The following is a 21175-nucleotide window of genomic DNA, read 5'->3' on the forward strand; positions in this document are numbered from 1 at the left end:
TTTATATTTCTCGAACCTAAATGCATGTTGATTTTTGATATAATGTGATAATAATGATACTTTTTGCGGTGTTTGTTGTCTTAAAGTATGAATCCCAAAACTACCATTTAAACTCAACTTTATTATTAAACATTTTAAAAAATGAAAAGAATTATATATGTAATCAACATTTTTTGTTTGGAACTTTATTAATTTTTGTTAGATGGTTTTAATATTATAAATGAATGTGCGATCGATCCTTGATAAAAATCATACGAATTACAAGATGAAACTTTGTTGATGAAAAGAAAGTTTAGAAACTTAGTATAATCTATAATAAACTAAGTATATGGATTAATTCAAATTACATATATTATCTTGCAATGACAAAGTATGCAAATTTTGCACTTTAAAACCTAAAAGTAGAGTAACAAGAAGAGCACATTAGCTTGTTTTCAGACATACTATCCTAGAAGCCTAATTCCAATGAAAATGTCTTGGAACGATAAAGTCCGGAAATCTTATATGGTAAAACCTAAAATAGAGTATAGTATATCTTCAATATACTCCAACAAGGAAAGCATAGGAGCTTGCTTTCACACACACTATCTTAGTAGTGAGATTTTTGTATTTCCAAGGATCTGTATTTGGTGACTTTCCATAAGCTGAAAGAAGCTTTATGCTTCATTCCATGGGGATAGGCAAGGGTTTAGACTCATGCATGTGAAACTACTTTAGAACTTTTTGACTATATTTTCCTTGTGCTCACATAATGCCCTTTTCATATCTCCATGTATTTATGCCTAAAATATAATGGATGTACTTGCCTACTTGCCTTGGGTGGAGATAACACCATTTCCATCTCTCCCTATTTCTATACCTAGGAAATAATGGAGGTATCCCATATCCTTCATGTATGTAAGTTGCAATTTGACTTCTAGTAGAATAAGGTTACCATTTGAACATGTGATGATCAAGTCATCCACAGAGAGGAAAAAAAGCACTATGTCCTATGTGTCCTTTTAATATACAATGAAGGCTCTAAATCAGATGGTTGAAAACCCATACTAGTAAAATAGCTATGAATCCTTGAAGTGGTGCCCTTTAATATGCAATGAAGGATCTAAATATAATGGTTGAAAGCCCATATTGATAAAATGGTTGTGAATCCTTGAATTCCATGCCCTATTGGTGCCTTTTAATATACAATGAAGGAGCTAAATCTGATGGTTGAAAACCCATATAGATAAAATGGTTGTGGATCTTTGGATTTCATGCTCTTGGTGCCTTTTTCAATCCATATAAGTATTTAAGGAATGTGCAAACTTTGTGCTTTGGCCTTTGCCTACATAATCTTCTAGTTGGTGCATGTAGATCAAAGGACAAAACATTTATATCCCAAATTAAGTATGCAATTGAAATCCTTAAGAGATTTAAAAGGAAAATCACAAGGAAATACATACTTTAACCAATATTGAATTTTTTTTAAATCGGAGCCTAACGTACCTGACAACATCTAGCCTAGACATGGCATTTTCAATCAAATAAGTGTCTCAAGATAGCAAACCCTAAATTGTGTCATTGTAAAGTTAGCAAGAGGATGATTTATGGAATTAATACAAGAGAAGAAATAATCTAGAACTTTCAAGACACACTAATTGGTTGGCTCATCTTCGACATTGGAAATAGAATTACATCTTATAGCATTAAGACACATAGCACTATTGCCCTATCTTTTATGGAATTTGAATGCAGAGAAGCAACACGTGCATCCTACAAAGCTATCGACTTTGAAATATCTTAAAAATTACTAAGCAAGAGCTATAGCCAAGACCCAATATTCCATGCTAGTGCAAAGGTTTCCACCATGATGGGTGTTGAGGTAAATCCATCTTTGATTGTTGATGGGTAGTCAAACCTTAGGTCCTAAGATGACCACATCTACCATAAAATTGATAGTGGTTAGATATCTTAAAGTGCCACAAGCATCCACCATGGATGAAAGGAATCAATGCTTACCTAGGTGGCTTTATTGCAGCTCTGCACTCTACGACAACCAATCAAATGTCAATATTACAACCATGCACACATTCATGCCTTCAAATTGGACACAGTATCAAATGCCCCAATAAAATTTGGTTGGATCGACATCGGCCTCTCTCTCACTCCCTCTCCTCAATCAAGATTCTCATGCATATGGTTCATTATGTGTATTGGCAGCTCACCTCAACCTTCAAGATGTATGTCACTCAAGGGGCAGCAAATGTCACAGATTTTGAACGTCAGTGCTGCCTCTTCCGTTTCAAGATATGGCTCAGTCTTTAACTATTCTACTTTGTTTGAGATTTGATTACCATTGTAAAGTGGAGAACTACCTTTTCCCTTTCAAGATATGGCTCAGTCTTTTATTGTTCAACCATCTTTGACATTCCATCACCATTGTAAAGTGGACTTCAAAAACAAAAGAGGGAACCTTTGCACAAGGTCTTTGGATGGAAGGGAGAGGTGCTTATTATATTTAACATGGTACTGTGGCCAATATTCTTTCTTTTCAACTCAATTAACTTCATGCTCATGAATGTTAGCATTGTATACGTAATATTTCTTAGACACTCTAGTTTGGTGCTTTCTATTTTCGAAGTTCTGGATTGAGAATTCTTTAATTTGCTCTTTTGACAAGTATGCTCAAAGTTTTAGGATATCCCCCTTGGATCCTCCGTTGACATGACGGGATTTAGAAAAGCTGGAAATTTCACTAGATCAAACTACTGTCCTTTAGTAACTTGATGCTATTGGTTACCTGATTTCTCACTGGAACACAATAATTTTTTAGTTAACATGAGTTGGAATGTTTTGTCGTATGTAATAAGTCTAGGCTACCCACAAAAACAGTATTGCTCATGTAAGTAAATAGCAGGAACCACAACCATTAATTTTAAGCGACAAATTTTGTGAAATAGCTCCCCCACAATTGCGCACACTTTTTTTCTTATGTTGGGGGGCGAGCGTGTTTTACAGTCTCTCTCTCTCTCTCTCTCTCTCACACACACACACACACACACACACGTGCTGCCATAGGCACATACAAACACCCACATTGTCGACCACCTAAAAATAAGGAAACATGATTTTAGGGCCATAAAAGATGCTAATGGCACAGCATAATAGCTTGAAAAAAAAAGGAGACTTGTCAGATTGTAGTGTCCTTCATAGAATCAAATGCACACTTAAGTGCAATTAACTGTATTTTCAAGCTCAGATCAGTGTACTATCAAGCATTCCTCCTCATCGTTCATATTTTTTACAACAATAGGAAGACCTTGTTGGAAACTCAACACGGGAAATCGAATGATCTCATCCTCTTCAACAAGCTGCCAGCTGTACACCCACCATGTAACAAGCATGTAAATAGTAAAACATATCATTCTTCTTAGAATTGCAACTGATAAGGGGTTTTAAAACATGTGGAAAGAATGCACAAGGAAATAAAATAACCATGCAAAGTTCGTGTGGTCATACAAAGGATACAAGGCATAGACAAGGACACACACAGACAAAGCGAGAATACGACCTACTAAGAAGGAAAACGACTTATCTCTGCTGCGTAAGTGATTTATATCACCTGTATTTTGTCACTAGAAAGTGGAGAAAAACAGCCAAAGTTACTTTTGCTAGCTCACCAGCCGGGCAGGTTCTAGGACCATTTCCAAATGGGGTGAACTGTGCCTCACCTACAGAATCCTGAAGGCAATGTATCCTAAAGATAAGAGTGGAAACAAAGTACAAGAAAAACCAAAGTGTAAAACTCTGTAACCCCTACAGAATTCCAATAGGTAAAGCATACAAAGAAGTAACAGATCAGAAAGCTGCACGAGTACAAAAACTGAAACCGCTCGAGTACCTGCCATCGCCATGGATCAAACGATCTAGGATCATGGTACACATTTGCATCAAGATGTGTACCCAGCAGGAAAACCAAAACTTTCCAACCTCTTGGTATCATATACCCTGATTTGCAGCAAACATGGTCATCATAAGACTTACAGCCTTCAACAGACTTGAATCTGCAGCATACTCGAGGATTTGAGACTTGCAGGGGAAAAAATATCAATTGTACTTGCTTGAGGTAATTCTTCCACTTAAAAACTACTTAAACAACGATGACCCATGGCAAAAGAAAAACAAATTCCTACCACTTAGTGGAAAAGTACTGTTTTACTTGTTTCTATTTACGTTAAGTTTAAAACAGAGTCATAATGACTACCCTTGATCTCGACATCTTGTACGGCAACCCTGAAAACCCAGGGAAGCACATTAGCAAGCCTCAGAGTTTCATTTATCACCTGCACAAGCATCCAACTTCAAATCTTTAAAAAAAACAAAAGAGTTTCCTTCCATCCTGTTTAATATGACAGAGGCACCCACACAAAGCAATGCAAGTACTAACATGTAACTTTTTTATTCTGGCATGTACAAAAGAAAGTGTACAGAAAGAAAAAGAGATTCTGGATCTTAGAATCAATAAGAATTCATGTAATTTCTTTCTTATTAAGAAAATCCTTTAAAAACAGAATGATATATCATTGGCTAACCCACGGTTTACAAATTGGCTAATATGGGCTAGCCACTGAAAATTGGGTGTCATCAGTCGAAACATTCCCTCACTAGTTTCTTGAATCATACACCTTATTTGAAGCCAATAGATATCATATTTCAAATGTCATTAAAACGATCACAATATGGCGATCATGCTTATTGATTGTTGGGCCAGTGAAGTTTTAAAGTTTTATAACTGTACTTGCAATTCTTTTGTGGTCTGAATACAGAGAAACGCCTGGCCTTAATGCTAACTTACAACAGTTCGTTAACAGTCGATTCATAATCAATGTGTGCTTCATCTCCAATGCCTAGCAGCTGTACATTCTTCAAGGATCCTGTATCTCATGCTTCTTGACTCTTAAAACCTTGCTGTAGTTAGCTCTACTCTATCGGTGATATGGGAGACACAAGAGTTGCTTGTCCTCATGATGAAGACTGTGCTGTATTCTACCAGAAATTACAGCAAGGAGTAGATGAAGAGCTTGAGAGGTATTCAAGATATCACTTGTTGGCCAAATATGTGTGTACCCAAACCCTATTGAGACATTATCATGAGTGAGATACAATCTACTCCCAATGCAGTCCATAGGGGTATTAGAGGAACCATTGACAAGGTCGAAAGGTATTTCCATTGGTCTCACAACTGTATTTAACAATGTGGAGTCTATTAGAAGATACACACTGACTTTGGTAAGATGGCAGTCTTATACAAGCCTCTTTCTATTTCTTCTGAGCCAAGGTAACATATCATGCTAGAAGAAACCTAGACTAGTATCCACATCCACACACACCTAGCAAGTCCCTCCACGCAGCAGAAATATGTAATGGGAATGGTAGCATCCATCTATCATGGAAAGTGGCTCTCGTAGGTAACAGAGGGAGATTGAATGAAGCAGTGCATATGATGGGCAAGCAGTCGTGATCTCCACGATCTGGAACTTTCAAAACAATGTGGTTTATGAGAAACCAAGAAGCAGGACACTAAGTCATCAAGAGGCAATTATTGAGATAACGCAGCTAGCTAAGATCTCAGTGAAGAGGAATATGGAGCTGATGCAGTTTGCCAAAACTGCTTGCCAGGACTAGAGATCAAGCCTTTGGTGGCTGATATGCTACTCTGTATGTAATGGAAAAATCTCTAAAACCTAAAAGGGATTGCTTAGAAGAAACCTAGACTAGTACCCACATCCACAGACACCTCCACGCAGCAGAAATATGTAATGGGAATGGTATATGTAATGGAAGAATCTCTAGAACCTAAAAGGGATTGCTCAATAACACCAAACTTTATGTGTCCACCAGAGAGCACTCACAAGGATCAAATCTGTAGTGGTAGGATCAAATCACAGTCCAAAATATCTCAAAAGTAGATTGTGTAGAAACACGTGGGATAGAATAGATGCATCTTGGAAGAGGAGTGAGAGCACAAGATGTAACAAAAAATGTTGTTCTCTATAGATTGTGAGAGAGGTGACTCTCTCTTATAGAAATGGGGAGAGGGTAGCCTAGATCAATTTCACCTTCCCTACATCAGTGGCAATCAGCCCCTACATGAGTGGGACTGGCCTAAATCAAAGGAGCCTCCCAAGTGAGGGCCTTTGGCTTACATCATCACTTAGGTCACACACTAAACACATCATAGCACTAGATGTGCCTCTACAACACACACACACACACACATGTGACTCCCCTAGATGCACACATGTACCATAGAGCAAGCCCTTGACCATATTTATCCCAACATACCCCCCCTCAAGGGTTTGCCTCTTGCAATGTCAAGGATACATCTAGTCTCATAGTTTCTCATGCCATCTCATGGTGGTCACACATGGCGGTCAAGGATAAATCTATCTCTAGGATCTCATGCTTGCAAAGGTACCCAAGGATCAAGGTTTACAAAAAATGGGATAGACCAAACACATATCACATGGCCTACATCATATGGTGACCAGAGGTGATTTACAAAAGACAAAACACATAGCATTCTTTTTGGAGTACTACTCTAGGCAGAGAACCTCAAAATTTGACCAACGGATGATAAACAAAAATTCAAAGACAAGTTGCTCAAAAGGCAAAGTCCTTGTCTTCTACCACAAAGTTGGATGCTTCATTTGTTGATGAAATTTTATCAATTAGATTTGCCTTGGCATGCTTTGTAAATGCTTGATTATCTTCAAGATTTCCAGTGTCTAAAAGTGATGCCTCTTGTTGAAAAAACTCACAAGAAATATGAGTATCATTCTTCATCTTGAAAACTTTGAGGAAGCCTTCTATGTTGATCTTGACATCCATATATATTTTGCCATTTGCCAAAGAGATTGGCATGAAATTCAAATGTGGAGAGAGTAGATCTCCCTTTTTCTTTGATAGCACCAAGAATACCTCATCATCAAGAATGTTGTACTTGAGAAGTACAAAGTATTCCCAAAAGGAAGCATACTTTGAAACATAGTCATCAATATTGGCATCCATTTGTTCACCACTATTGTAGAGAAGAATTCAATAGAGTTTGTCTCACCATATGCATACCATACTTGCTCATCCACCATGTTATGCCTCAATGCTTTTAGAACTGAAGTCTCCTATCAATGCATCAACCTCAACACACATTTGTACTTATTTTCAAGCATGAAGCCTCTCAAAAAACTGTTTTCTTCTTCTTGAAGTAGTTAGAGTCTCATTCAATGACAACAAGAATTGAGCATATTCCCTTCAACTATCAATTCAAACTAATCAAATACTTGCAGATGAATAAAGGTCTTGAACTTCCTCCACTTGCTCAAAGTCAATACAATGGATTCTTCAACCAAAACTGCCAAATTTCTTCAAACAGTAAACATGGAAGTTGGAGGCCACAACTCGCACAGCTCGTAGCTCTATTCAAGGGGATTTTATGCAGAAATAAAGACCTTACACCAGAGAAGGTCCTCAACCAAGGAAACGCGCAATGTTGTGATAGGTCACCATAGCCAAGCTGTTGGAAAGGTCACCTCCCCATCTGTATCCCCCAAATGAGGAGAGCGTGGGGTAGGGAGACCTAGGGCAAGATGTGCCCAAAGAGAGATTACTTGGATGTGTTGGAGCATTCATGGTTGGCGGGGTGTCCCAGGTAAAAGGCGCGATGACATCAACAATGTACGGAACAGTATGGCACTGCATGCGTGGCTGGAGAGAGCCTGGCAGAGGGCAGAACCAGCAAGGAGAACAGGTGCTGGCATGGCGGGGGATGGGGCAGCACATGGTAGCCCATATGGAGGGCTGGTTGGGCTGGGCAAAGCCAGCCAACCAGGCCCTATCTAGGGCTGGCCAAGGGCTCAGCCCCTACATAGAATCGTGGGCCAGCAAGCCCTGGAAAAGAGAGCCCAGGAGGGCGATTTTGCAGGGCCAGTAAAGGGCCCTATTGGGGCTGGTTGGGCTGAGCCAACCAGGTCGGTTGGGCCAGCTAACCTGGTCTGTCCAGTCGGCCCAGATTGGGACAGACTGGTCGGTTTTCTCAGCAGACCTTAGGGCCTATATAAGGAGAGGCTCTTGGCCTCATTCATCATCCAGCAAGTCAGCAAACATAGGAGCAGAAGGAGCAGCAGAAGCCTGATCTTTGGACCTACATCCAGGAGGCAAAGCAGGGCCAGAGTTGCTGCAGACTGAGCTCACTTGGGGCTAAAGCCTAGGCTGCCTACTAGGGCAGCAAGGTGCTGAGATCATCATACCTTCTGGAGCAGCCATTCACAAGCAGGTTGGAGCAGTGGAATAGGGACCTATGTGCTGCAGACAAAGCTTGGCAGGGGCAGCCCACCTAGGCTGATTCACAGGCAGTAAGGTGGAGAAGAACACACTGGACGGAAAGTCTATAGACACTCGAGGTGGAGCACGCAGGCTCGAGTCTAGAGATAACTGGCAGATAGGAGAAGGACCTTGTGCTAAGATCAGAGGACCACACCATTGGTGGGACTCTAGATCTATATCTTTTGTATTTTGTCCATAGTTTTGGACGGAAATATATTATTTTGGTGGTTTCTCTATCTAGCCGGTTCATTGTCTATTGATGAGTCTACACATCTATTGTATGCACATTAAGTAAAGAAGTTTGTGATTCCACACCCCACACGGACACTGTGTGAGCTCCTGGGCATTACTATAAGTCTTCCGCTGTGCGTACCCTCTGTTGGGTCATTTCTGACACAAGCTTAGTAAGTTTGACTAGTTTTTCGTCTGCTTCTCCTCCAATACTTGACCAAACTAGCTCAAACTTCATCAGCCGCTTGCTTGTAGCATTGCTCAACTCGTGCTCAGAGGGCAGGTCACCATTTGCTTTGTAGGTGCAGAATTGGACGATCACTCGACGCACACTGTCTAGATCAGCACGGACGACTCGGACGAAATCTTGGAGAATGTTCTCAGCTAGACGTGCGCCTCAGGGGTTAGAAGCTCCAGTTCAAAGGGTTTTGCAAATGGCTCAGAGAACAATCTGTCACAAATTTGGAGAAGAAGAGGGGAAGAAATGGAGATGATGAAGAAACTTGAAAAAACTAGTAGTTCATGCTAGAGAGAGCATCTAATGCTAGGCTAGGCTAGATCTAGAACCTAAGGCTCTAATACCAAATGTAGAAACATGTGGGATAGAATAGATGCATCTTGGAAGAGGAGTGAGAGCACAAGATGTAACCAAAAATGTTGTTCTCTATAGATTGTGAGAGAGGTGACTCTCTCTTATAGAAATGGAGAGAGGGTAGCTTAGATCAAAGGCACCTTCCTTACATCAGTGGCAATCAGCCCCTACATCAGTGGGACTGGCCTAAATCAAAGAAACCTCCCATGTGGGGCCTTTGGCTTACATCATCACTTAGGTCAACATCGTAGCACTAGATGTGCCTCTACAACACACACACACACATGTGACTCCCCTAGATGCACACATGCACCGTAGAGCAAGCCCTTGACCATACTTATCCCAACAGATTGCACAAAAGCTGAGCCAAATTGGGCAGCAGAAACATGTAATGGGAATGGTTTATGTAAGGGAAGAATCTCTAGAACTTAAAAGGGATTGCTTAATAACACCAAACTTTATGTGTCCACCAGAGAGTACTCACAAGGATCAAATCTGTCCTGGTAGACAACAACAGAACAGTCATAAATATCTCAAAGAAAATTGCACAGAAGCTAAGCCAAACATTTCTTACAGATAGTGTTAGAAAGCCCAACAGAGGGTATGCGCAGCAAAAAGCTAAAAGAGTGTCCCAGGAATTCACACAAAGGTGTTAATATGGAATCCAAAACTTCTTTACTTCTGTATACTTAACATATATGCACAGTGCGTAAGGAGCACTGCACAGGAGAGATGTCAAACGAACTAAACTTATGTTTTCGTCCACAACGGACACAATAAAAATTGCACGCCCAATGTCTCACCCTCTACTAGCATAGTGATACCCAGATGTGGACCCATGTGCACAACCAACAGTTGTTCTCCTACCTCCATGGCACTGTCAAAACACTCGGCCTGCGTGCTCCCTATGAGCTTACGTGGGCCTCGTTGCCGTGCCCTAGAAACAAACCTCCAAGCTATCCTCCCGGACAGCTACATGTGAGGTAATGAATGCCTAGAAGATTTTACCTCCTTGCTGCCCTGATGTCCAGCCAATAGTGAGGCCTTCCTTTGATCCGTCCTCCTTGCTGCCTAGGATGTAGATACATCCGAGCTATTTGTCTGCAGCACCTAGCCTCTTTGCAGCCCTTGGTCCTCCTGGATGATGGCTCAAAGTCTGCTGTGTTACTGCTCCATCCTCCTCTTCAAATGGCCCTTGGACTGGATGACTTGTGTGCCTCCATTGGCTCCCTTTTATAGGGGCTGGGAGCCCCCCTAAACTAGCCAACTGGGGGTCTAGATGAACCTACCCAGCCAAACACCTCCCTGGTCTGTAAAACCAACCTGAGGGGCACTCTTCTTGAGGCCTTGCAGGTCCTGCTGGCCACCTGGCAGGCAGCCACTGACCCAGGCTTTCATGCCCCTGCCCCGACCTATTCCAGGACATTTCCTTGGCCTTAACCATAGTGCCCAGAAACAGCGTTTCTGGGCATCCGAAATGGTTCGCCGTTTCGGAAACCAGAAATGGCATTTCAGGCAAGACATTTTATATATATATATTTTTTTTATTTTTATTTTTTTTTTATTTTTTTTTTAAAAAGCGGTGCAGTGCCTCTAGAGCCTAGCCAGGTAAACGTATATATAGAGCAGCAATGTAAGAGCTTGTAGACAACAATGCTCAGCTATAGAAGCAAAAGTACCAGCACGCACACACCACACACCCCCCTGCCTCAACCCCGAGTAAGAACCCCATTGGCGGGTAGTTTTTGCTCTCCCTCTCCAGCTCTCCTCTTGCTCCCCTCTCATCCTACAGCCCCCCTCTGAGCCCACTGCCCCTCCTCCTTGCTCTCCTCTCCAGCATCTCCTCCTTGCTCTCCTCAGCCCTTGCCCCTCTCCTGTCCTCCTTGCTCTCCTCTCCAACCTCTCCTCCTTGCGCTCCCCTCCTCCTTGCTCTCCTCAGCCCTTGCCCTCCCCTCTCCTCCTTCTTGTCCTCTCAGGCCTTGTTGTATGACATATGTATTAATAATAATTATATATATATATATATAATATTTTTTTTAATTAACCTTAAAAAACGAAACTCTGTTTCCACCATTTCTTCTGGTGACCGAAACTCTAAGACACCCTTTCCTGCCCGTTTCCAAAACTCGTGGGAACTATGACCTAAACCCTGCTCCAATCTGCCGACAATCAGCCCCTGGTACTCCACCATCTGTCTGGATCTGTCCAGGCCCTGTAAACCCTGCCAAGGCGTATACCCTGCTCCAGGTCTCTTTACAGGCCTGCACAGCTGTCTGCAGCAGCCTGTACCCTGGCGCAGCCATCCGTACAACTCCGATAGGCTCCTTGCTGCTGACATGTCCTTCCATGCTGGATTCTCTGCGCAGGTCTGCTCCAGAAAGACACTGCCAGGGATGTGGCCATTCCGTACAAATATCTTTACCTTAGGAGCTCCATCATGCTAGGTACTCTCCTAGATGTGTTGCCCACATGGCAGCCTATGTGCTGTTCATGTTGCAGCCCCATGCCTTAATGTTTCTCTGCTTGTATGCAGCCCATGTGGCAGCCCTAATATGCCCAAGTCTGCCTCCCCCAAACTCTCCTCATATGGAGCCTCTAAGCCATGGTCTCCATCTGACTCTAAATCCATAGGTCCATCACCCTGGTACACAGGTCCATCCTTGGTAGCACCGGATGGCACCACCTCCTTCAGTAACGTTTTCGCCTTCAAACTCGAGCAATCCAGTTGCCAATATCCCCCTCATAAGAGCAGAACAGCCTGTAGTCTTCTAGGCGCCATGCTCTCAAGGTCTGTTTCAATTTGTCCTCCCTCTGGCAAGATCTGTAACCAAACAACGATCTTGAGAAATCAATTCCAAAGAAAATATCCACATTACCTGGACTATCAACTTCCATGTGTAGCCATGTAATGTCCCCCTCTAAGCCATCACCTGACTCTGCATTCATAGGTCCTATCCAGGAATCCTCTTTGATGTCAATAATACTAGCCAAGTGCCTAGATGAATCCAAGCACTTATCGCTGTCCTTCACCTTCACAAAAGCTTTGGACTCCTTATCAAACCACAGCTCAATGTCAGACATCCTCACTGTCACACTAGGTTCTCCATACCTTACCTCAACAACAGGTGTCACCAAGAAAGGCTCACCACTAACCACCACATTAGCCGTATTCTTTGACTCCTCTAAATCTGATCTGGCCCCGTTGTTCTTCTGATCTGCGTTCTTCTTTCTGCAATCCTTTACAAAATGGCCTAGCATATCACAATAGAAGCACTTCTTTTTCTTCTCCACCTTAGGAGCTCCATCGAGCACTTCCTTTCCTTCTGCACCTTAGGAGCTCCATCAAGCCAAGTACTCTCCTAGATGTGCTACCCACAGGCCACATAGCAGCCTATGTGCTGTCCATGTGGCAATTCCATGCCTTCATATTTCTCTGCTTGTATGGCAGCCAACGTGCTGCCCATGTGGGAGCCCTAATATGCCCAAGTCCACAATGCCCATGCTCTCCTCATATGAGGGCTTACAAATGGGGAGGTGATTTTTTTGACAGATAGCTCCTAGAACCTGTAGTGTGCTGCCCCAGATGCTCTATGGTGAGTACATGTACTGCTCTTGCTGGCTGGCCTTGGACTTCTCAGCTTGCATGCTCATCAGTGAACTTCAGTGACTTCTGTAGTTTGAGTTCCTCAATGTGCTCTCCTTTTGGATGTAGGTATGCACCAGATGATGCTTCACGATGGATGAGGGCTGCTTCTAGATTGAACTACCTAATGTCATTGTACTCTAACTGGCCGACCTAGTCAGCCAGACAGCTGATCCTGGTTAGGTCTGAGCTAACCAGCTACAGACTAGGCCGACCCAATCTATGTTGTTGCTGCCCAAAACTGCCACATGGCCTTTAGGCAGCACTACAGACCTGCTTGCACTTCTGCCGACCTATAGCCAGCATGATATGGTTCTGCTGCCAACCTGTCTTGTCCCTTCTAGGCTCTGCACAGACTCACAGAAGCCCATGTGACAGTGTACAGTGCTGCCCAGATGGCTTCCGTGTGACCTTCACCCAGATCTGCCCACATGGCATCTTCTGCTCATGGCCACGTAAAATACTCTCTTGCCCCGCATTCCTATACTAGGCCCATGTCCCTGTGCTCTCTTCATATGGGAGCTTATAGGTGGGACGATGGACCTATTACTCCAACACCCCTCTCATTGTCACACTGTGGGCCCATAGTGACCCAAAGATGTATACAATCCATTTGCTCCCTTCAGGAACAGATTAAGAAGCATGTCAGAATCCAATCCTTATACTAGTATACCATGTCCAACTTTGCTTCATCCTTACACTCCAAGAACCAAGTCCATACCTAAGTACAATCACAGTACCATCCTTCAATGGACTCCATCGGGTACACCAAACCGCTTAGGAACAATCACTAGGTACGTGCAATTGTCCGCTGCTAAACTTGGGAACCTTCCGGAGGTCCTCCTCTCACGTGCAAACCCTGAGCCCACCAAGGTACAATAATGCTCCCATTCATATGGCTTCTCGGTCTCTTGACACTAGTCTTTGACCAAATTACCAACCCGGTCCAGCATCATGCTCTAGTCCTCCCTGAGAAGTCTTCATCATCAGCAACACCTATAAGTAACAACTCTGCAAAACTGTTCACACCAACCAATTAAAGGCTCCCATTACCTTTGTCAAGAAAGCTCCTCTTGTACCTTGTTGGAAGGTTCTCACCCTCCATCCTAACAAGCATTAACTACCATGTAATCAACATATAAACATAGGGAGATTACATACCTTGGTCTTGACAAACAAGTATTATCTCACTAAAGTATGCCCAACTCCAATCATTGCCGGTGGGTAAATTAAGTTGTCTTAGAGTAGCCTTTATCCTTCGCACCTCCATGACCAATACAACCCTATCCAACAACATGCTTTGAGCAACCCATGCTATCCCTCATCTACCAAGGATCATGGATTTTCTAAGCATTGCTCTAATCAGAAAATGAGCACTATCACACCTGGATTTATGCATCCTATCAAGGCACTACAAAGTGTAGGACCACGAATAACTCAACTTGTATAATATTAGTTAACTCCGTTTTGCAGCATCATCTCCCTTAGACTTGTCATCCTCCTCCTTTGATCAGCATTTTTCTTTCAACAATCTCTTGCTAGATATCCAAGCATATCACAGTAATAGCGTTTCTTTCTGGCATCCCAAAGGCAAATGCCTAAGCGTTTGTTGTGCCCTTCTCTATCTACGGGGGATTGTGCAAGGACCTTAAATGAATGCTACCATGGAAGGTTAACATGAGAGGAGTTTTAAAGGTTGTCCTAATCTAAAGGTGAGGTTGTCCTTAAATGAATGCTATCATGGGAGGATAACGTGAGAGGGGATTTAAAGGTTGTCCTATTCTAAGGGTGAGGTTGTCTTATCACCTTTGGCATGCCTAATGAAATTTTCACCTTAATGGCCAAAGTGACAGTGCAAAGAAAGCTATCATTAGTATGCTGCCAATCTATCGATATTCCAGATTAAAGGACCCCCAGATAGATCCTTTTCACCTCATAATACATATGGCACACCATTAAATGTAAATTTATAAATGTGTTTCAATCCATCAACGATTGGATTCTTCTTAGAATGCCATGCCATACCAAGAGCTATATCTGCATGAGCTAGCCTTGTTATTTCAAAATTCAGCTTCTCCACATAGTCCTAGATACAAAGTTTTAACAGTGTGATCCTTTTGTGCCATACTTCTGTTGGACTCCATCTACAAAATTAACCATATAGGCATAATTAGATAGATAAATTTTCAACTTCAATCTTTCAACCAGCTCAGACTTAATAACACTGTGTGTGGATGCCGAGAACATCGTTCTCCCTTGTTGGAACGTGGGAACATCGTTCCAAACAATGCCATGTTCTTGGAACATCCCCAAAAAAAAAACAATTGCTCTCAAAAAAGTTCTCATATATTAGGGATATTGAAAATTGTCTTATATTTTAGGGAAGCATTTATTTACTACATGCCAAAAGCATAGATTATGTGTTTTTTGAATTTCTAGAGCTGAGATGGGAAGTTCAAAGCTCTAAAAAGTTAGTTTTTTCATGTTCTAATATAGTTATGATGTGGCATTTTGTTCACGTTCCCCCTTCCCAGAACTTTACCATTTTGAGATCCGACATTCCCTGGTAACTATGTTGGATGTAGAGTCAAGCAACACAACTACACTATTATCGGCTTCTTGTCCTTTATCTTTACTAATTCTATCCACAATGGCCTATTGAACCATCTATCATCTCAAAACTCAACACTGAAGACCTTACATTTAAAATAAGCACAATTGTCCACTGATCCATCTAAAGTCATATTACATTCCAACTGTTACATAACACGCATGCCTGAATAGAGGGGTTACACTTGACTTTCCTTTTCTTCATGAATAGCAAGCATGCTCTCTCTTTAGTATAACAACATGGTTGGTCTCATACATTTCCCCTCACAGACATTAGGATGCCCGAGCCTTCTAGGTCTTGTATGATCCCTTGGGTCTCTCACAGATATCTATACATTCCTTACAAGGGTGTGCTGTTTGCAATATTTGTAAGCTATAGAATTGTATTTTTTAAAGTATGCACATGTACTGATCCGTATATGTTCATGTACTAAGGTTATAGAACAGAACTCAACAAACGTTTAAATTCGTTCCCAAGCTTTGTATCGTTATTGGAAACAATGCTTGTGGTTATACAATCACAAAGCTTCATCTATATACTAGAGACCCTTTTCTTTCGTGCTGTGAGCTGCTAATCTAAGTCTTTCAATCAAACCAGATCCTCTCGGGCAATCCAATCTGCTTGAAATTTTGTGATACTGACTAGTTGTTCAGGCTGCAGATCTGCACTTTGTCCTCCTGTATCAGCCAAAGCTACCTCCACTTCTTTTAGGAGAAAAATACTACCTTTACATATCTTAGTGTCTACTTGTTGAAAATCAGATTATGTTCCACATGCATGATCGACCTATCAACATGGCATGTTTGTGCAACCTGGAGCCCTGTATCAGACTGACTCTCCATATCTGATCCTCCTGTGTCAAAGTTCAGGATATTTTTGGATTTGTGTTCCTTTTATGTGACTTCAGGGTACTTCTGACAGGAAACTACCTGCTCTCTCAACTGTACACGCCGCAAATGATCAATTGAATACAGTGCTCCATTGCTGCACCCATATCTACCTTTCCACCACCCCTTCCCCCTATCCGGTACAGCTAGGAAGCCAAGAAAATAGTGAAAATGGCCTTTTTCTAGACGTACTGCTCCCCTGCTCTATACAGTTGTTTGTGGCTGGCATGCTTTTATACATGACTCAGATGCAACCATGTCACTCGCTTCAAACAACCAGCTTCCACCTTACTGAGGCAGAAGCAAAGCTGCTCAAAGGAGCTGCAAGAAGACCTTGGATAGGCTGTCCTTTATTGCAAGCAGCATCTTTTCTATTTGCTACCTTTGTATTAACTGCTTAGTCATAACCGAATGGAGCTTCTCCTATTTCATGATCTCATCTGGTCAATTAAATGCTAAGTAAATTCAACAATACTTACACAATTCAAAAAGTTACAGAAAAGGCTCCAGTACTTACATTCATTGTGAACTTCATTGACTTATAATCTTCCCAGCTAAGTCTCTCGTCTTTCCCCTTTCTTTTTCTAATGACTATATGCTCCTCCTGCAGGAATTCAGGAGGGGGAAATGTATGATGCTGGGAAGCAATCTAAAATAGCTGGAAATTTTGATGGAAACAAAACAAACAACTACAAATAGCACAATTATTTACTTCTTTTCAGTATTCATGATGAGAATAAATTAATTTACCCTGACTTGATTCAAAGCTTGAGGAGACTCAGAAAGAAACTTCATCATCAGTGTCAAAGCCATTCCTGTGGTCTCCTCCCCATGGAAAAGAAGACCAACAATATTATCCAACAGGGCCTTGGATTCAGCAGAGAATATGCCCTTGTCTTCCTCCTTCAATAGGGCTTCCATAAGGTCATTGGCTGTAGATTCACGAGCACTTCTCCTTTTTGCAATTTTATCCTCCAAAAAATTTATCAGGCTAGCACGGCCCTAAGGATAAAATGGCCAAGGTGATGAAAGTTGCCATGAAACAGTAGAGACATGGACACTTGTCAAAAGAGTCTTAACATGTTTAGACAAGCACTGCTCTCAAAAATGATTCATACACCTACAAATTGCAAAATAACTGTAACTGCTGTGATAATCTAAAGAAGATGTCCAACAGATCAAAACAATAATGACAAAACAGCACACCTGCGTGTGCTTACTGTAGCCAGAACCTGGCACATTGAAAGGAAAGGCCAACATGGCCTTCACATGATTAAAATTATTATGTAGTTGCTGCACCTCTGGATCGTCTGAATCTTGGCTTATAAGCAGGTCCAAAAGCAGGCAAAGTATCATCTGAGAGCATGCACCACAAGCAAACGTAGTAAGGTTAATCATGTGATTCTTTTCACAACAGAGTTTCCACATGCTAAATCCACTTCCACTCCTAAATTCTTCATGAATTCAGGCATTCCCAATCTAGACCAAAAAAATTGAATGAGAATAGAACTCATAACAGTAGAAGAATCAAGTAACGGACCATCAGTGTCCATTTTCAGGTGAGATTCCTAAGAGAATACAGTTTGCAACCTTGATATCAAGACTTTCATGACCCTAATAAGATATCTTATGCAGTTGTGTCACGTTCATCAGTAATTTTCAAGGAAGTTGGCATTAGGGGAGAATGGGGTCTCAAAAGGGCCTCATAATGAATGGATTAAGTTAATTGGAAGTGAACCAACTAGGGTAACCCATGAGCTAAGGGCCCCATAGCATTGACTCAATTGACATGGGTACCTTTATTTTCAAATTGGGCAACCTTTGCCTTTATATGGAGGTGGATGGTGGGATGGATCAAAGGCCTAGGATGCCTTTGGTGGATGGTGGATGCACTTTGGTGGGCTCTGAATGGCAACGTTTGATTTTGGAGTTGCCTCATTAAGAGGGAGAAGGAGCCTTTTAACGTGGACTCTTGATTGAAATCAAGATCGATGGTTGAGATGGAGGTGCATAATGGAGGGCTAGGCTGAAGGCCCTTTTTGGAGGGTGGAGATCAACCTTCTTAGATGGAGGGCTATGATGGAAGCGCATAATGGACAGCCCGGATTGCAACGCCTAATGCTACAATCTCCTCCCTACCTCTATGGCCCAGATTAAAGTGCCTTCTACACTAATCTCCACCCTTGGATCTACAATCAAATCTATGGCCTAGATTGAAGTGCATTTTCCTCTCTTCTACTCCATTAGATCTTTGTTTTGATCAAGGGTGGATATTTGATCTCGTCCGTTCTTTGATGGTATCCCTAAGATCTAACCCTTGATCTAATGGTTGGGTGTACTCTATCTCAAATTTGAATATATCCTTCGATTGGTGATGAGATCAAGGGCTAGGAGTGAAGATCATGTGTCTAACTATGGGTTAGAGGTCTCCCCACGCTTAAATGCTTTTGTCAACTTAACATATCATTGCCCCACACCATAGAGCACTCTCATGGGTACACTGTGTCTAATTGCTCTCTAATCCCTTGAAATTAGAAAACACTAATTCGAGGCCCTTTTGAGACCCCATTCTCCCCTAATGACAAGAGTAAATGTAGAAGACCTATCTCTTCTCAACTCTCCTCTGGAAATCCAAGCATTCAAAACTCCCACATAGGCATACAAACCTCGAGTAACCCCTAGTCCATGCAAAAAACCTCAGCACGTGGTCTCACAATCCCTAGTCTTATAACTACACTGCAGCCGCATAGACTCTGGCCTGTAATGTAAACCACCCATTGGACTTCACGCTATAATATGTGGTCCCAAGGTGAGGTCACCCAAAAATCATGACATCCATGACTCCAAAGTTAATTCACCACTCAAAAACTGTCGACTGCATTGGTTTCCAGATAAACCCAAAAGACGTGTCCATTGTAGAGTATGCTATCATAAGGAGCCCTATACGTGTCAACAGCTGTCATAACGTCTCGCAAAAGAGCATCGAAGTAAAGATACTACTCACATAAGACGCTTCCTGCTGAACATGCACGATCTGATCAGGCCACGTAGGCAACCGCTTCATTATAAGAGTCTGAATCACGTCAAAAAAGCGCCCCTTTATTTCATCAGGACGTACAGTTTGCACAGCTGCCTTGTGGAGTTTAACGTGCAGATTTCCGTGTGTTTCAACTATGTTCTGCTTCCCCAGTATTTCCCTATATGCGTTGATCGGCTGACAACTCTGAAAAAGCTGACCTTCGTTCTGTAAGATGAAATCATTCACTTCCGGATTCGTTGATACAACAATTGGGTCCCCAAACAAATGGGACTTAAATATGTCTCCATACCTTCACATTCAAAGGAAAGAACCATTGAATGGATATATCCCCAATATCGAAAAAAAAGTAAGCATTAAGGCCAATCCAAAGATACAACATACACAAGTGAGAGGGGACCGAAGAAACACACAGCTGCGAACGTTTCTCGAAGAATGGGTGCGAAGTGAAGGTCGGTTTCGAGGCAAGAAACTCCAGAGTTTCGCCCAAGAAAGGCCACCCTATGGAACCGGGAGGCAGGCCTTTCCTTCTAGTCTCTCGCCAATGCGGCAGCACAAGCCAAGAGAGGAAGATGACGACGAGGCTAGACAGCAAAACCAAGTACATCCTTGCTAGAGAGGTGCAAGAAAAAGCCAGTACAACTACTAAGCTGCGACGCTATGCAGGCAGCAAATGGAACGGCAACTGCGAGAGAAGAATGAATGCGCAGCTACCGAGCAACCTTTGTACGTGACCGCAAACAACGACTAAAAGGTGGCCAGTCTATCGCCGACACAGTCCTTAGCAGACGTAGCTAGTTTAGAGGCTCCATTAATGCTCTATAAGGTGATTGGCTAGTCGGAAGTCGACTAGGCTAGCAGTGGCCAAAAGAGCTCGACTAGTTACGTCGAGTCCATTACTGAAGACTCCAGACTAGCTACGTCGACTTGTGCATTACTGAATACTGAAGACTCCACACTAGCCACGTCTGCGCTGGACTCTCCAGTAAGAACGCATTCCCATTCTAGCGCTGAGGGAGCACGTCGCACATTTTTATAACCTCTTCACAACGTCCTTCGCTAAGGTCTCTTCACAAAAGTCACGTGTATGGTCGACTCACTATTTTCAGTCACGTGTTTTATGCCACTTTTTGGTCGTATTTTTTGCCCTTTGTTATTGGGCTTTCATGGCTTACGGCATTATATTTATTAGCAAGCGGTTTTATCTCGGTTTTATTATGTATGGCAAATATTCATGAAAAATCTCTTGGCTCAATCTCACCTAATCTAAACATCAGATTTGCACCTTCAACCTCCCCTCCATTTTTTGTGAAGGAAGCGCAACTAGCAAGGCAAAGGGAGGAAAGGGTGGGCGGCTGAAAATTATGAGGTAGAAGGGGCTAAGCGGAGCGAAGAGGGGAGAGATACACAGGGCTGAAAATTACGAGGCAGAGGGGGTTGAGCGAAGCGAAGAGAGGAGAGACACATAGGCGAAGAGGGCCTAAAAATAGAGGCATAGCGATTGCCTTGGCAAAGGGAGCAAAGGGGGGTGGAGGCAGAGGGAAGGGGGAAACGCAGTGGGCTTATGCAGCGCGATAATCACGTAGTGGGCTGAAAGCAGTGGGCTGAAAGGGGATGGCGAGGAGGCATGAAGCAGGAGAGATGCAATGTCACGCGAGCATGGAGAGGAAAGCAGTGGGCTACATTGCGGGAGCTTCTGAGATACAAAGAATTTTTAAGGAGACTTTGACCTCCATCTAGAAACTTCATTAATTTTTGGATTATCTTGGGTTAATGAGCCTTCCTTTTCACCCCTCTTACTTTCTCCAGAACT

At 42.4% G+C, this 21175-nt stretch overlaps 1 protein-coding gene across 1 annotated transcript; it reads right to left on the reverse strand.

The window, feature by feature from the left end:
* Window positions 1-3167: 3167 nt before the first annotated feature.
* Window positions 3168-20270, reverse strand: LOC147884835 (cytochrome P450 720B2-like). The gene is made up of 9 exons (XM_087397864.1): window positions 19776-20270; window positions 19330-19654; window positions 17532-17681; window positions 17076-17327; window positions 16843-16929; window positions 4244-4322; window positions 3881-3987; window positions 3602-3720; window positions 3168-3357 (listed from the first exon to the last, which is right to left on the reverse strand). Exons 1-9 carry the CDS (start codon window positions 19967-19969, stop codon window positions 3240-3242), a joined length of 1431 nt encoding a protein of 476 aa, XP_087253990.1. The 5' UTR covers window positions 19970-20270; the 3' UTR covers window positions 3168-3239.
* Window positions 20271-21175: the final 905 nt, after the last annotated feature.

Source organism: Dipteris shenzhenensis, chromosome 26 (genome assembly GCF_047967505.1).
Source record: "Dipteris shenzhenensis isolate YYH24624 ecotype China chromosome 26, Dip_SZ_1.0, whole genome shotgun sequence".
NCBI classification, from domain to species: domain Eukaryota; kingdom Viridiplantae; phylum Streptophyta; class Polypodiopsida; order Gleicheniales; family Dipteridaceae; genus Dipteris; species Dipteris shenzhenensis.